Source organism: Rhinoderma darwinii, chromosome 13 (genome assembly GCF_050947455.1).
Source record: "Rhinoderma darwinii isolate aRhiDar2 chromosome 13, aRhiDar2.hap1, whole genome shotgun sequence".
Taxonomy (NCBI): Eukaryota; Metazoa; Chordata; class Amphibia; order Anura; family Rhinodermatidae; genus Rhinoderma; species Rhinoderma darwinii.
In genome coordinates, this window is record NC_134699.1 from 14,457,340 (window position 1) to 14,475,150 (window position 17,811).

Below are 17,811 nucleotides of genomic sequence, written 5' to 3' on the forward strand. Positions count from 1 at the left end.
TCCCAGCTTTGTTTTTCTGATACAGAGCTCTAAATCCCCTGCATAGACATAGCGTTTAATGATAAAATTCTGTCTGTCTTCTGCAACCACTAGAGGGAGCTGTCTGCATACTGTTTTATTATTGAGTTCAATGTATGAACAATAGGCAATAAGATCCTAAGCTTCCCCTAGGGGTGACCAGAGACATCCAGAATTTTATTATTTAACTCCATGGATGGCCACCCGCGGCCTGAGTCATTTACTATCAATTAAATCATGGTTTCCCAAACTGTGGGTTACAACCTCACGGATTTTCCGGTTTCAACTGTATCAGCTGACGGCTCCTTGCTCCAGCATTCACCATGCCGTGAGCGGCACAGCGCAGACACACGCTGTAGTGATGTTATCGCGCCTGTCTGTGCTGAGCCACTCACTGCACAGACTGGAGGAGTAGAAGGATCTTCTCCACCCATCGTGGGAACAGGCACAGGCATATATGTATTTTATTATTTTTATTAGGCACTATTGGGTCTGTGTGGAGGAAGCTATGGGGGCATTATACTGCGTGGGGGAGCTGTGGGGCATTATACTGTGAGGTGGCAGCTATGGGGGCTTTATACTGTGTGGAGGGCAGCTATAGTGACGGTTATTGCAATATTTTACTGTGTGGAGACAGCTATGAGTGGCATTATACTGTAGGGTGGACAGCTATAGGGGCCTTATTCTATGTGGGGGCAGCTATAGGGGCATTATACTGTATGGGGGCAGCTATAGGGGCATTTTACTGTGTGTGGGCAGCTATTGGGGCAATATACTCTGTGTGGTTAGCTTTACAGGCATTATACGGTGTAAGGAGGTGCTATAGGGGAATTCTACTGTGTCCGGACAGCTAGAGAGGCATTTTACTGTGTGGGGGCAGCTATGGGGGCATTATACTGTGTGGGAGGCAGCTTTACGGGTATTATACAGTGTAGGGAGGCACTATAGGGGCATTATACTGTGTACGGAGGCACTATAGGGGCATTATACTGTGTACGGAGGCACTATAGGGGAATTATACTGTGTGGGGGCAGCTATGGTGGCGGTTGTGGGGATATTATACTGTGGGGACAGCTATGGGGGCGTTATACTGTGTGGGGCAGCTTTATGGGCATTATACTGTGTAGGGAGGCACTATAGGGGCTTTATACTGTTTGGAAGGCAGCTATGGTGGTGGTTATGGGGATATTCTACTCTGTGGGGTCAGCATTTACATTGTGTTTACATTATACTGCGTGGGGGCAGGTATGGGGCATTATACTGTGTGGGGGCAGCTATGGGGGCATTGTACTGTGTGGGGGCAGCTATGGGGGCATTATACTGTGTGGGGGCAGCATTATGGCCATTATACTGTGTATGGAGGCACTATAGGGGCATTACACTGTGTAGCGGCAGCTTTAGGTGCATTATAATGTTTGGGCCAGCTATAGGGGCATTATACTGTGTGGGGCAGCTATAAGAGCGTTATACTGCGTGGGGGCCACTAAGGGATCATTATACTGTGTTGTGGGCCCACTGGATTGGGGCCCATTCAGATGTGTTTTACCCTCCTGTGCTAAACCCCTAGCTATGCCCCTAAGGGGTTGGTCTGGTCACATGACCCACCATCAGCAGCCTCAGTCGGGCCTCAGCGACGCATTGCAGTAGGATACCTTGAGCCTGCCCCATCTCTCGTCCGCACAATTATCGTTTTTTTCGATATTGCAGGGACTTATTTTTCTTATGGAGCTAAGTACCAACATCTAACTACGAATTAAGTTGACATACGTCAGACGAAATAGGGCTAAGTACGGTAGTTGGGGGTCCTAAACAAAAGTCTCTGCCAAAAGTGGGTCCCAGCCTCAGAAAGTTTGGGAACCACTGATTTAGATAATTTACATTATAGCTAAAATCGACACCAGCTCTTGGCCATCGTAGATTTCCTTTAGTGGTGCATGGACAGCCAAAGATGTGACAAATTTAATACATTTGTTGCATCTCACTAAAGCTTTTTTTATTAAGACTGGCGCAGTCTTAATACGTCTTCTCGTATGTCTATGCAGGGGATTTGTAGCTTTGTATCAGAAAAATGGAGTATCCGCAATAAAGATATATTAAACTAATTAGCAACGAATTTTGGATCTATTTATATGTTTTTTAAAAAACAAGAAATTACAGGAGGATATTCACATTAAGGATCGGGGTGACTATTTTACACTGTTAATGAGAGAATTAGCAACCACTTTACTGGTAGGAGAATAGTCAGCGTGTACCAGAGAAACCCCTTATTACATAATTAACCTGTATATTCATCAATCGTGTTGTAAGACGCATGAATTTTATGTTGGCAAAAATTATGCAAATTTAACCAAATGAATCAGCAAGGAATTCTGGATGCATCTCTATTTGGCATATCAGTGAGTGCGCTTTTACATCAATAGCAAATTTTCTCCAGAATTAGTTCATGTTCCCAATTGTGTCCAGATCTGCATTATTTCTTCACCCTACGGTGTAAGAAAGCAATATATGGTATCTGGTGGAGAGAGCCATGCTTGTGTATGCGTAGAGGACCGACAGTAGACTGCTTTATTCTATATACCTATTTACTCCCTATTACCGTGCTGCTGAGCAATAGTGGTGTAAGACACACACACACACACACACACAGACACACACACACACACACACGAGTCTGTCTTGTTTGTTTGTTTGTTTGTTTGTTTGTTCGTTTGTTTGTCTGTATGTATGGGTTTACACAGGGAGATTTGCTGCCGACAACGATAATATTTTGTGCTGCATAAACGGTACGATCAGAATTTGCTCATTCATCGGGATTTACACAGGGCAATGATCGGGAACAAGCGTTCATATGACTGCTCGTTTGTAAGATCATTGGCCCGTGTAAAAGGGCCTTATTTTTCTCTGAAAATTTTGCTTTAGACCAGGATCACACACACAGTTTTGATGAAGTTTGTGGTGCAGTTTTTTCAGCCAAAGCCAAAAGTGGATCCGAAGGGGAGGAAAGCTATGAAGAAAAGACTGATGCATCTCCTTTCTTTTGTGACAAAAAACAAAGCCAAAAACTGCATCGATACTTTGTTTGTGATCTTGGCCTAATGCCGATAGCTATGTGCAGTTTTTCTCTTAACAGATGACTTGGCTAATAAGCTTTTACAGTTTCAGAGCAGCGCTTTCTAGGCCAACACACATTAATATGCAGTCCCACCCACATAGAGCTGCTCAACATTGTAAACAATGGGAACAACAAAGCAGTGGCCAGTAGATAATAAATATATTTATTTAAGTACAAAGTTGTTCATCTTTTAATACAGTATGCCATGATATAAGACTTTTCTTATATCATATTCCTGGAGAACCGAACTGTGAACCTGTAAATGATGTCTTACCTCCTGTTTCAGTATTTCCTGACATTGTGTATAATCTCCTCTTCCTGCCCAGCTGCCATTGAGGTGACATTCTCTGTAGACATTACCTAAGCAGAAAACCAGAAAGCTTTGTCATTAGCAAAAGGATGATTAATAACCCACAGTGGCATTTGTGGGATTATTAAAGAACTGGATGGAGAGCGATTATGTACAAGAAGAATATCATCTTCTAAACATATTTAGAGACATAATGGGAAGAAATTGTAATTAGACACAAAGGATACCAAAATTGTACAGATATAAAGCAGATATAAAGTTTTATCTGACATGGATAAAAGTAGAAAAAATCCGTTACATAGCCTAACAAATAAAAAAGAAAAAAGTATTAGCAAATGTTACTGTAAATACTCAAAAACACTTTGGAATTAACACTGTTTGACACTGTGTATTAGGGTATGTGCACACGATGAGAGGCTTTTACGTCTGAAAAGACAGACTATTTTCAGGAGAAAACAGCTGCCTCGTTTCAGATGTAAATGCTGCTCCTCGCATTTTGCGAGGCTTCTCTGACAGCCGTAAATTTTGAGCTGTGCTTCATTGAGTTCAATGAAGAACGGCTCAAATTACGTCTGAAAGAAGTGTCCTGCATATAATGTATATAAGTGTCCTGCATATAATGTATATAAGTGTCCTGCATATAATGTATATAAGTGTCCCGCATATAATGTATATAAGTGCCCTGCACTTCTTTTGACGAGGCTGTATTTTTACGCGTCGTCGTTTGACAGCTGTCAAACGACGACGCGTAAATGACAGGTCGTCGGCACAGTACGTCGGCAAACCCATTCTAATGAATGGGCAGATGTTTGCCGACGTATTGTAGCCCTATTTTTAGACGTAAAACGAGGCATTATATGCCTCGTTTACGTCTGAAAATAGGTCGTGTGAACCCAGCCTTACTTATAAGGCTTTATTCAGACGAACGGGAAAAACGTCCGTGCAACGCGTGTGATTTGCACGCGCGTTGCACGGACCTATATTAGTCTATGGGGCCGTGCAGACATGTTCGTGATTTTTACTCAGCGTGAGTCCGCTGAAAAAAAGTCACGACATGTCCGTTCTTTGGGCGTTTTGCGTGAATCACGCACCCATTGAAGTGAATGGGTGCGTGAAAACCACGCATGTCGCACGGAAGCACTTCCGTGCGAACAGCGTGATTCGCGCATTAGCTGTCAAAAGGATGAATGAAAACAGAAAAGCACCACGTGCTTTTCTGTTTACAAACATCCAAATGGAGTGTCATAATGAGCTGGTAAGTGGTTTTTGCGCGCGCAAAACGCCGCGTTTTTGCGTGCGCAAAAACGCCATGCTCGTGTGAATCCAGCCTAATGCTCATGATTTTTCACACTGAAGCAATTAAAATGTGCTAACCAAAAAAGGTATTAATAGTTATAATCGCACGTAATACAAATTGCTCATCTCTGATCATTAAGGCTAAAACAATAAAATATTTATATTTAGAAAAAAATAAAAGAGCAAAAAATGTTAATTACCCTTTGTTTGAATTTAAATAATCATTACTAAATAAATATTTTAATGAACAGTTGCGGTTTTCACACAGGGGCAATTTTTGGGCCAAACCATGGAATTAGTTGACTAGGGACATTGGCCTCTTATCGCCTATGATATAATTCCACTTCAATTTTTCTTAATTGATCATTAATTTTGTTTTGCAGATCGCAATCCTCCATTCTGTAAAATAAAGTGTACTTAAAAGTTATTAATAGGGGACAAGTAAATAAAAAGTAAGATGTCCAGCATAAGGAGAGACCATTACAATCAATGTAGAACAAGTCATCACATATAACTATTATACATTGTATCAATTCTATGTTATTCTATTGCCCATAGCATCCAAGCTACAGAATACTGTGTGTCCTTGCATCAGATGTGACATGGACACAAAGATAAGACCGAACACTCTTCATCCCTCGAGATAAAGGAAGTATGAGATAAAAGAAGCTTCACTTACAGCAAGCAAAATTGGTTTGAAAAGTCCCATAACAACTTGAAGCTTGCTACAAAGGGAGGGTGTGTTGGTATGACAGCATATTTCTTTTATGGCATTGTTACAGTAGAGTCCATCTACAGTACAAAGGCAGATCGATGCATTCTTACTGCTTATTAGCAAAGCATTACATTTGGTTTATGAAGCCATATCCCTCCAGCATCCATTAATGCATCACCCCCTGTAAGCGAATGTGATTGCTCAGCAAACAATGAGAAGCTAACCTTCCTAGACTTCAATCTGTAAATATTGAGTTACTGTTATTCTCCGATGGATAGGCTAAAAATAGAAAACTGTAAGACTGATTTCTCCTGAAGGCAGTAGGCAATTGAGTAGGCTTTTATCAGCAACCCAAAGTGGTACATTCAAGATATAATCCATATGTTGACTCTAGAAGAAGAGGAAAGTTATTGTGGAATTCTAACAGGAGTATTTAGAGAGGTAGACTGGTCCCAGTTTGTAAAATGAGTCAGATGTTCCTTATTGTAATGTACTATGAAGTAATGACATGTAAACACATATTTCTAGTGGTGCGGCAGGAAGAAGCATAATGAAGAAAGAAACACATTTAAGGTTATGACCACTACTGCCTAGGACACACTCGTTGTCAAGGAATCAATACTTGAGCAATTCCCCAGAGTGCAAGTTTATGGAATTATTATATGAGCAATTCCCCAAAAACAGCTAGAGACTGTCTGGATCAGGCGTGCAGGTAAATCAGCTACCTCAAGTCCGTCACCACTCTGGTCAGCAGAGTCTAAGGCTACTCTATGGTTTTCACCAGAGCCCACTGCAAGGCAGGTTGGATTTTGCTACCTAGAACCCAGGTTGCATTTACAGAATACGGTGTTGGACAGGAGGTGCAACTGCAGGCACTACCAGAACGGATAACCAGACAAGCCAGAGGGGTAATCAGCAAGCAGAGTACAAAACCAGGAGATACTAAAAGTCAGAAGAATACCAGGAGTAGCAGAGGTCAAAACCAGCTGGAAGCAGAATGTCCAAATCAGTGAGCAGAGGGTAAATTCAAAGACAAAGTAAAAGTCAAGTTCAAAGAGTCCAATCCATCAAGGTGATACAGGGTGTAACCAGGAGCTTGATCAGACACATTCTTACACAAGAAATCACAAGCAACAATGAGAAAACTGAACAGATTCAAATACTCCACCCATGGCCGTAAAAGGTGCAGAATGAGAAATAGGTGCGGCTCTGCAACTCAACCAGAGCCACCCAGAAGCTTGACTAGTAGTCACGACAACTTAATAGTGACAGAGGTTTCCTAACAGGTTTCCTAACAGCGTAAAGGCAGGCTACAGGAGCAACCTGCCAGAAGAAATCTGTGGATCCCACAATCAGTGGGAACCATATATATATATAAGACTGTAATCCTATGCTTGGAGTGTAACTTTAAAGGGTTCACCTCAGTAAAGACATTGACGGCATATCGCAAGGATATTTCATCAATGTCCGCTTGGTGTGGGGCTGACTGCTGTGAACCTCACCGATCACTAGAACAAAGTGGCAGTGGCAGTGGCGGTAGAAAAGCGATATGCCACTTAATTTCTTTAACGGGCCACCTGTCCTTATTACACAGCCTATTTGGGTCATGCATCCATTTTCCCTATCATGATCATTTTTCTTTAGATCCAATTGCATCTGCTTTTTGTGCCTAGAACCATACAGCGTGTGACGACGAGTGGTCAGTGCTGTACCTGCCTATTACAGATAGGTTCACCAAGCAAATATATATATGTAATTTTTTCAAATTTATGTGGCTATAGTTTCCCCTCATTGCGGTATAGATATTATCTTGCACTCTTGCACTTTATATTCTTGTGTGTATATTTTGTATGTAGTGTATAATAAAGTTTGGTCTTTTCATTCCCGTTTTTTTATATCCCTTTCTTATTATTTTGAGTGTGCGCAATCTTGTTGTTATGGCAGGAAGGAGGTGAAGGGAACAAGTGAGCCCTAATCTACCCACCGCCCTGTCCCTGCCTACTTGCAACGACCCGCCCTAGGCGACGGGGTACAACTTGGCGGCGGTCCCTACGCTGACTAAGTGCAAGGGAATACAAACAGGGAACAAGCAAGGGAAGGGGCTACCCACGGAACACCGTGAGGAAACGGAGTGGTGAACGAGCCAGTCAGGATCAGGATGTAGTGGAGTATACAAACGCAGAGCACGGAGCAGGAAGCAAGCCAGGGGCAGAGCGAAGCAGGATAAGCGGGAACTGAAGCCAGGCAGAAGCACGGCAGAAGCAGGCTGGAGCAAGGCAGCAGTGGGGCCAGGAATCCCAGAAGAATAACAAGCAATGAGGAAGAGAAAACGGCAGGTATAAATGGACAGGGGGCGGAGCTAACTCCGACTGACCAGGCCGCGATAGGCTCTCCCACTCCTGAGCCTGCCACCCTGATTGGTGGGAGCCGGTGTCAGTCTAAGAGGTCTGGCCTCAGGTGTCGACTGATTAATCCTGGGAGTATCCACAGACGTAGTGCCTGGCAGATCCTTTACACTTGTACATGTGCCTTTTCCTCTCTCCTATTATGCATATTTTTTGCATGTTACCGCAGCACCCCATATAGATTTCTTTCATACATAGTGGTGCCCACACGTCCCCATCTTTTCCACTTAATTTCCTGTCGCCTTCACTCTGCCTCTTCCACAGGTTGCATAGTCAACTGACCATAGTCAATGGCTGACAATTCAGCCTACATAAAAAGTAGAGTGGAACTGACACGAGTCGGAGTGGCAGGGTGCATTCCTAGTACTTCTGCCACTTTGTTCTAGCAATTATGGCAATATGCCATCAATGTCTTTACAGAGACAACCCTTTAGGTGATATTAATAGTTATCCAGGGATTGCTTCTGATTGCCAGATCATTGATTTCATGGGGAGTAGTTTTTGTAGGAGTTCTTTATTTTTATTTTTTTTATTTAAATGTACAAAACAAAAAAGTATAGAACAGGCTGCATGTTGAATGGTGACAACTTACAAAAATAAATTTGTTTTTAACAATGTACACAGCCACTTAATGGTGTATTTTCAGAACATATTGATTCATTGTTCTTGTTAGGAAAAAAATAAAAGTGATCCTTTAGATTTAAGAACTGATAATACATAATTAAACCGCAATGGTTTCCTGAAACTGTTCATCCATATCTCACACAAGGTTAGAGGTCTTCTGGCACATTCCTCTTTGCAAAACAGCTTCAACACATTGATATCGTGGAATAAAAGCTTATGCAATCCAGCTCAAACTCTGGACAGAAATCTCTCCACCACATTTTTCAATGTGCATACTAATGTATTCCTCTCACCTTTATCATCCCTTGCCATTAAACCCCCCCCCCCCCCCCCAAAGAAAACGGGCATGAAAGAGAGTGGCAAGAAGGATAAAAACTGAGCCAGCGAACCGTTTTTTGCAGACCTTTGCTACCAATAATCAACTTGTTTTTTAGTGGCTGCTGACTTGCTGATGGGGCCATATGCATTCAGTCTTTAGGAGACTTCCTAAGTATTTAAAAAAATAAATACTATTATTACAGTGTATACAATCTATCTTTCAACTGCATGATAATACCAATAAACAAAGTTCTGTGGTGTACATGGAAGAAAGAGGGCCCAATAGCAAAGGTCAAACTGGGCCGCCTATTATGGTGCCCAGTTTTGCCACCCAGGACCGAAGGATCTTGTGTATGTTTTCCCCTCCACGGCGTTTCCATGACTATTGGGCCAATATCCCACCACCTTGTTCACAAACAATGAAGTTCCTCAGGGGAAGGCAGTCCTACTCCGGATCCTACAACAGCAATGGGACCAAACAGGGTAGACTACTCTCTCCAGGGCCCCAGAGCAGCCGCATGAGCTACTTCTATGGCCATGGGTTTTCTTTTATCTGTAATGACTAAGCTTACTAGGTGTCAAGAGTGGCATCATTTCAATTTATAGCTTATAGCATACACAAACATCAGTGACATGACCATAATAAACATATAAACTGTCCATTAAAAAAAAAAAAACTAGTTGTGATATTGTTAATTTGACCAATAAAATTGCAATCTCCAATAATAAGACTTTATTTACACGAGCGTGTCCACAAAAAACGGGCCGTTTTTCATGCATATGACTGTCCGTGTTGTGTCAGTATGGTTTTCATGTGTGTCATACATTTTTCCTGTCCGTGTTTTCCTCTGCAAGCACTTCCTGGTTTCACCTTTCTTTTTTCCTCTGCATTTCTTTAGCAACTGATGAGTGAAAGATGGACAGCACACAGATGTCAACCGTATACTCTCTATTTTTTTAGGCATCCATAAACTTTAATGGCCGAGTCTGGTCCGCAAAAACAGACCAGTATAGGACATGCAGTAAGTGTCTTGCAATGGACACACGATCCGTGTAAAAAAAAAAGATGCATGAATAGCCCTATTGAATTGCATAGGTCATAGGGCTGTCAGTTGTTAAAATGGACGATTAAGATTCTAATCTGAATAAGGCCTAATACTGAGACATAAGGCCCCATGCACACGACCGTATTTTTCATCCATCCGTAGTCATTTATAGTCATCTGTAAACCATCCGCATAAACAAAAGGGTGTCCATAAATACGGTCCGTATTGCATCCGTAATGCATCCGTATTTACAGATCCACTAAAAAACAGGGAGGAATCTAGAGTAATCACCTGGTGTTGCGTAGCAACGCTTCCATAATTACGGATGCACATCCGTAGCCGTCCCTAATTACGGAAGCGCCCATAGACCTCTATGGAGAGTCCATGCCAGAATTACCGTAAAAAAAAGCACATGTTCTATCATTTCTACGGCACGGACGCCCATCCCTAAAAATCCGAAAAGGTTTCCGTGGCCCATAGAAATGAATGGGTCCGTAATTACGGATGAAAAATACGGTCGTGTGCATGGGACCTTACAGTTTTGTTTTAATTTGTAGCCTGAGGATTATTGAGAAGAATTAAGCCTGCATTGCACTGCAGATATTTAGTGCCTTTACATCAGTAGATTCTGGGATCATTAGCGCTGGATCTCAACAAGCCTAGTATTGTTTTACTGGGTAGACATTGCTGGGTCTGCAGTAAATCTCTGCTAATGTCTCCAGCTCCTTTTAGGACTGTGTTACTCCAGCAGAGAACAGGTAACTGCCAGATCATAACACAAAGTGACTCTGCTTTCTATGCAGGGTCTGCTCTTCCCTCGAGTTAGCTGTCACCCTTGCTGTTGTCACCTTCTGCATTCAAGGACCTGCGGGTTCTTGTAGAGGGGAGAAGATTGATGTTGTGACATTCCCACGGCCCACGCTGGCTCCAGCACTTTGCAGGCTGCATGAGCAAGAAGCTAAGTGCTGGCTGAGCGGAAAGGCCACGGGGGGTGGGGGGGGGGGGGGGGGAGAAGTACTATTTACGAATACAGGTTTGATGACTCTTGCCACAGATGACCCTTCTCCTCCCAATACTTCACAATGCCCTTGTAACGACAACATAATCAATTCTCTCCCTATGAGACTGTCTCGGAATCCTTTGCTGGACAGATTAACCATCAGCATATTACGGAGCTGATTTGTATTTCGCTAGCGTGGTTATCTCTATTATGCGCAGAAAACTTTTTCAGTATTGCACACTACACAAGACATATTTAATACACTGCAGTGGTGTGTATATATAAGAATATAATTGGTTTTCAGCCTGCCTCGGTTTCTCATTACTTACAGACAAATGCATTTTGCTTGTGGTTTGAAGATTGAGTTGTGGAATGAGGAGCATGTTGTCTCATTTTCTTTGGGTCAAGGGTTCTTTCAAACATAAAGAATCACATTCAAAAACAATCAGACATGTGCATAGTTAGAAGAGCAAGACGTGAATAAAAAAAACCCACTTAAAAGGGGTTATCTGGTTAAGGAAATCAGTTTGAAATACCTTATTAATATCCTTCATTAATAGAGGGGAGTTCCTCATTCACAACCTCCATCAATTAACCAGAGAGGAAAGCAGCAAAAAATAATGTCTCTCACTCTGGAGGACCTAACATGTCCACAGTCAGGCCACTACTTTCAATGGGTACCATGTAATGCTTCATTTCCCCTGTGGTGGCGCTGCAGGGGAACTGAATACTTTCTTCCAGGTCCTGCAGATGACAGCTGATCACTGGTGCTTCCTAGAAGAAAGACCTCCTGTGATCAGCTTATTTTTGGGGTCAAAAAATATTTTGGGCCCCCTTAACAACAAATAATTGTCCAAAGCGGAAACATAAACAAATTGTTCCCAAATTTCTTCCATGTCATGTCACTCCATAATAGACTTTTTTGCTAGGTATATTTACTATTTTAACATTTATGGGACGTTTTATAGCGTAGACTTTATTTAATTAAATGCAGACGCCAATGGATGTCCTCTGAAACCCCACTATGTTTTAAAAGAAGAAATGTCCTTGTGTTCTTCCAATACATATTCACAGACAAGCTTGGTAATCAAACCAGTAGGGCATTAGACTTTACAATACTACAATAGATGACTGTTAGGACCTTGAGCAGAGGCGGAACTTTAAACTTCTGGGCCCCTATGTAAAATATGTAAAAGGGCCTCCAACTATCATGTCCTATGTATAGTACTGGTGTTTTCTTATGTGGCAGAGGTGCAGTTGGGCCTCTTCATGCAACAGGGCCTGGGTGTGACTTACCTCTACACTCCCTATAGTTATGCCTATGACTTTGAGAGCTCCCCCCCCCCCCCCCAAGCCCACTCAATACAAAGCAGTACAATAATATGTAATAATTGTACCAAATTCCAGTATGTCCGGGCACCACTTTCTGGGAATATTGACATCAAAATGACAACAGCGAAAGCAGCTAACACCTTAAGGCCTCATTTACACAAGCGTATTTCACGTCCGTGATACGCGTGTGAAAATCACGCATATCGCGCGGACCTATGTAAGTCAATGGGGCCATTCAGGCATTCCGTGTTTTTCACGCAGCGTGTGTCCGCTGCGTGAAACTCACTGCATGTCCTATACTTGAGCGTTTTTTGCGCATCATGCACCCATTGAAAATCATGGACATCACACGGACGCACATCCGTGTGCTGTGCGTGATTCGCGCAATAGTTGCTCAAGAAATGGAGAAAAAGTAAACCACCTCCTTCATTTCATTTTGCATACGTCAAAACCACGTGACATAAGGATGCCATATGCGCAAAAATAGCGCAGACACGCACCAAACACTGATGACACACGTTCGTGTAAATAAGGCCTAAAGGTTATGTACATCGTTGAAATCTTTTATATATATATTTTAAATTGTGCATCCGTGTGATTGGTGCAACTTCCTAAATACTTTTTTATTAAAAATTATTTTTACTTTTTGAGATATTGCTGCTTTGTATTGTGTATACAAAGCAGCTGCATCTAGCGCTGAGGCTTGAATCGGTCAGTTCAGCGGGACTGACGATTTCTGTGTCAGCGGGTCCTGCGTTGTCTCTGACACGCAGGATCCACCTGTAGTCGATCACATCTAAGTTAGATGTCAGAGACATGCAGGACCCGCTGAAACTGAACCAGTCAGTGCTGCTGATCTGACCGATACAGGATTCAGCGGTTCTGTATACAGGATATCAAGCAGCTGTGTCTCAAAAAGTTAAAAGAAATTTGAATAAAATGTATTTAGGACGTTGCACCAATCACACTGATGGACAATTTTATTTAAAAAATAAATTGTAAAGTTGTACATAACCTTTAAATGTATCGAAATCTTCTACAAAGACTTGTCCACCCATTCTAGTTCTAATGTTCATGTAATTTTATATTTTAATCTTACTTATACATTTCTGCGGATTTATAGGACTATTGCTGAATGAGCATCTCAGGACTCAGCTGGCCCATGTCCTATTTTATCCTGGAGCAAATGTCTGTATGAAAAGTACTGTGTAATGTATTCCATTTTATTTCATATTCTTTACTTTGGACATTGTACCGCAGCTGCGACTCAATGTAATTATTTATTTTAATCACATTTCATAGGCTTTCATGTGACTGCTGGATTTCATTTGTGTACATCCATTTTTTTCTATAATGAAATGGCGCTCTACCTGCTGTAGATTCTGGCAACAGTACTGATTGGCAAAGGGAGGTCACAACCATAAGTATTTGCACCCACCTGAAACCCTTCCGAACAAATGACAGCACTATTCTTCAATATACCACAAGCTGGATTTCCCTACACAAATTAGGGTATGTTCACACGCTATGTTTTCAGGTGTATTTCCGGGCGTAAATGTCCTGAAATACGGCTAAAAAAACGGTAGCTAAATGCCTACAAACATCTGCCCATTGAATTTAATAGGAAAAACTGAGTTTCGATCAGACGGGGCAGTTTTTAAAAAAAACGGCGCGTAAAATAACGCCCCATAGACAGAAGGAGCATGTCACGTCTTGAGCCGTTTTTGGAGCTGTTCTTCATTGTGTCAATGGAAAAACAGCTCCAAAAACATCTAGATCGCTTCGTAATTTTCAGCCGTTTTTGACTCAGTGTGCGAACATACGTACCATTACGTGGACCTCGCTGCGGTCAGGCCTGCTAGTACATATACAATACACAATAAGAGCAATATAGCCTGTGGCACTGCTGAGGTGTTATCAATGCGGCATGGCATGGGGGCGATCAGCCTGTGGCACTGCTGAGGTGTTATCAATGCGGCGTGGCATGGGGGCGATCAGCCTGTGGCACTGCTGAGGTGTTATGGAAGCCCAGGTTGCTTTGATACCGGCCTTCAGCTCGTCTGCATTGTTGGGTCCGGTGTCTCATCTTCCTCTTGACAATACCCTATAGATTCTCTATGGGGTTTAGGTCAGGCGAGTTTGCTGGCTAATCAAGCACAGTGATATTGTCGTTATTAAACCAGGTATTGGTACTTTTGGCAGTGTGGGCAGGTGCCAAGTCCTGCTGGAAAATGAAATCCGCATCTCCATAAAGCTTGTCATCAGAGGGAAGCATGAAGTGCTCGAAAGTTTCCTGGTAGACGCTGCGCTGACTCTGGACTTGATATAACACAGTGGACCAACACCAGCAGATGACACGGCCCCCAAAAAATCACTGACTGTGGAAACTTCACACTGGACCGCAAGCAACTTGGATTGATGGCTCTCCACTCTTCCTCCAGACTCTGGGACCGAGATTTCCAAATGAAATGGAAAATTTACTTTCATTTGAGAACAGGACTTTGGACACTGAGCAGCAGTGTTGGTCCACTGTGTTATATCAAGTCCAGAGTCAATACGCTTGCGTAATAAAAAGCATGTTGTATTCACTAATGGCACGCTTTCCACTTGATGTCAATGGGAGGCTTAAATCAAGCGTTTTTTATTGCATATTTCGGTGCGTAAAACGCACCAAAAAAATACTCCTCAGGTACATGCTGTGTGAACAGGGCCTAAGGAGATTGACTCTGATAATAGATATATATTAGGGAATGGCTGTATGTGCTCGTACCTAGTATATCAGTTTATAAATAAATGTTTCCCCGTGGCTCCATAGCCTCAGTGTGGTGCCAAATTGTCACCCGTAGGAGCACTTCACAATATCAGTACCTGTTTAGTACAGTGATGTTGACCAGGACAGCTTTACCTGGGCAGATACTCAACAGACTGCACCCACAAACTAAAAGGGGGTCCATGTCATAAATAGCCAACATGCATTTTTTTTTTTTAAATTCCCTAGATTTGCTTGACATGGTCTCTGAGGGATAGTAATAAAAATATTGAAGAGGACTAGTCATAATGTAAAATAAATGATACACTGACACCACAGGGATTGTAGAGAGTGAAAGACAGCAATGATCGATGTTTTCAGGTCTTCAAATTAAATAAAATGCTGGCAAGTACTGTATGTGAAAGAGTGTCCTCATTTTAAGAATGTGGCATGACGGAAGCATAAGCTATGTACTGAATGTGTATTGTACAAAACGTGACTTTAAATAAAAGCAAGTATAAAAGTAACGTTCCCCCTGAGAAATATGAAGTACAGTCTATGCAGTAGCAAACATCTGCCTCAATCTGTAGTGGAAAAAAGCATTGGTAATATTAAGCAGTCACTGCGATCATTTGCCTCAATGCCCAAACTTGAAGGTTGCTTAATCATAAATTTTAAAAAAAAAACATTGTTTAAGGACCAAATTTTTTTTCATCCTCCTATTCCAAGAGCCACAACTTTTTCAGTCTATGCAGATGTGTGAGGACTAGCTTTTTGTGGGATGATATGTATTTTTCCACGACACCATTTTGGGGTACATATAACTTATTGATGAACTTTTATTAACTTTTTGAGGGGATAAATGGGGAAAAAAATTGTTTTTTGCATAAATAATGTGTTATCTTTATACCATTAGTCGGTACGATTATGGCAATACCAAACATGTAAAGTTTTTAAGTGCTTTACTATTTTTTTAACACTAATATTGATTATTGATTAACTTTTATTATTTTTTTTGAGAAAGAAATAATCCTGCCGTTCTTCACTGTGCGGTTTAAATAAAATGTTTACTTTATTATACGGTTTATAACCATTGCGGCAATACCACATATGTGTATTTTTCACACTTTTATCCTTTTTATGGGAATTGTTTTTTTGTTTTGTTTTTTAAATTCTTAGACTTTTGATTAAACTTTATTAAACTAAATTTTATACATTTTTTTTTAGTCCCACTAGGGGACTTCACAATGTGATTTTCAGATCGGTTATATAATGCTTTGGTATACTCAGTATACCAAAGTATTAATGTCTGTTAGTAGTAAAGTAACAAACAATTCATTAGGCCATGGCAGGACTGGGGGCCTTTGTAAGACCCCCAACTCCCATGGCAACCCATCTGCGCCTTACAATTGCGTTGCGGGTCGTCGATGTGATGATCGCCCCTCCTCTGACAAACATCTTAAGAATGTGGTTGCTATTTACTGTGGCATATAAGGGGTTAAATTGTCGGTATCGAAGTTACCTCCGATCCTGGTTGTTGCAGCGGGATCTCACGGGTGCACCGGCAGCACCCACAAGATCATCGTGACAAAAGTGTACATTACAGTGCAGGAACTAGCACCCGATCATAACATACTGGGCCCCTCTTGTGTGAATGCAGGCTCGTAAAGGGGGTCCTTGATCAGGACCCCTTCTAGAAATTGAAACATTTCATCAGTGACCATCTCAACGATTGATTCCTTTAGTGACATAGAGAAGACCAATGACCCATTGAGGGCCTCCTTCTCGCGTGAAGCTGATATTGTGTGCTTCAGGTGCAGGCCAGATGTAGCCCCTGACACCAAACAGTAGGGAAATCTAATCCACCCCCCACTGGCTCATCAGGCTTCAGATAAGTGAGCCACTGCCGACACATCACAAATCACACAGCCATCAGAATGAGTGAAGATTGCTGCAGGCATCAAAGACCGCGCCGGTAACAGGCCACAGTAATAAAGATAAATAATGTTTTAGCAGAATCAAAAGCTCAGTCAGGCAAGACTGAAGTGTCTCCAATAATAGGATTCATCTGTTTAATTCAATGTTATAGAGACAGATGGGGAAACATTGGATGTTACCTACAGTAAAAAAGACATTGGGCAATTTTATATCATTAACAAACTTCCGATGTCAAATATGCATTTTATTTATACATTTATTCTCCTGCTTCAGAGTCCGTGGATCTACCTTCAGTATAAATCAGAAAGCTTTTGAACATGGCATGGCAGCGCATAGTCACACTGTATATTTATATTGAATTGTCTGGTTTAGAAAACACCTTGTCGTATTTTCACCTGCAAGAGGTCTATATATTCCCTGCAACAACAAAAAAAGGTAGCAGATTCCATTTGGTGACAGTAAGATAAACTTTCGATTGGCTGGATATGTGCGTGCAGTTTTGATACAGTTTTTAATGCAGTGTTTGTACCTAAAGCCGAGTGGATACAAAAGGAAGAAACAGTACATAGGAAAGGCTGATACTAGGTATCCACTCCTGGCTTTGGCGTTAAAAACTGCACTGAAAACAGCATAAAAGCTCAATATTTGTCTCACCTTTCCTTAATCCACTCCCATTTTTGGTTGGAAATGTAAGGATTTCCTGTGTTCCTCTGATCGGACCTCACTACTGTTGTATCAGGAAATATACGGACCCCACACAGATTGAAAATATAGCTGTGCGAATGGATTTTAGCTGACAGAGGGGGTCCCCCATGTGCTAAAGAAATGCCAATGGATATAGCTGGGTGTTGTGTAATGCGTCCTTAGCAGGGGCGTAGCTATAGGGGGTACAGAGATAGCTCAGAACTGGGCCCTGGAGCCTGAGGGGGCCCAAAAGCCCCTCAGCCG

At 41.9% G+C, this 17,811-nt stretch overlaps 1 protein-coding gene across 1 annotated transcript in view; it reads right to left on the reverse strand.

Moving 5' to 3' along the window:
- The window catches only part of CRHR1 (corticotropin releasing hormone receptor 1), a 94,934-nt gene that overhangs the window by 12,726 nt on the left and 64,397 nt on the right, over positions 1 to 17,811 (reverse strand). The window contains exon 5 of the mRNA XM_075846996.1: positions 3,405 to 3,490. Within this exon, the coding sequence (XP_075703111.1) occupies positions 3,405 to 3,490 (86 nt within the window). The remainder of the gene's footprint in view (positions 1 to 3,404; positions 3,491 to 17,811) is intronic.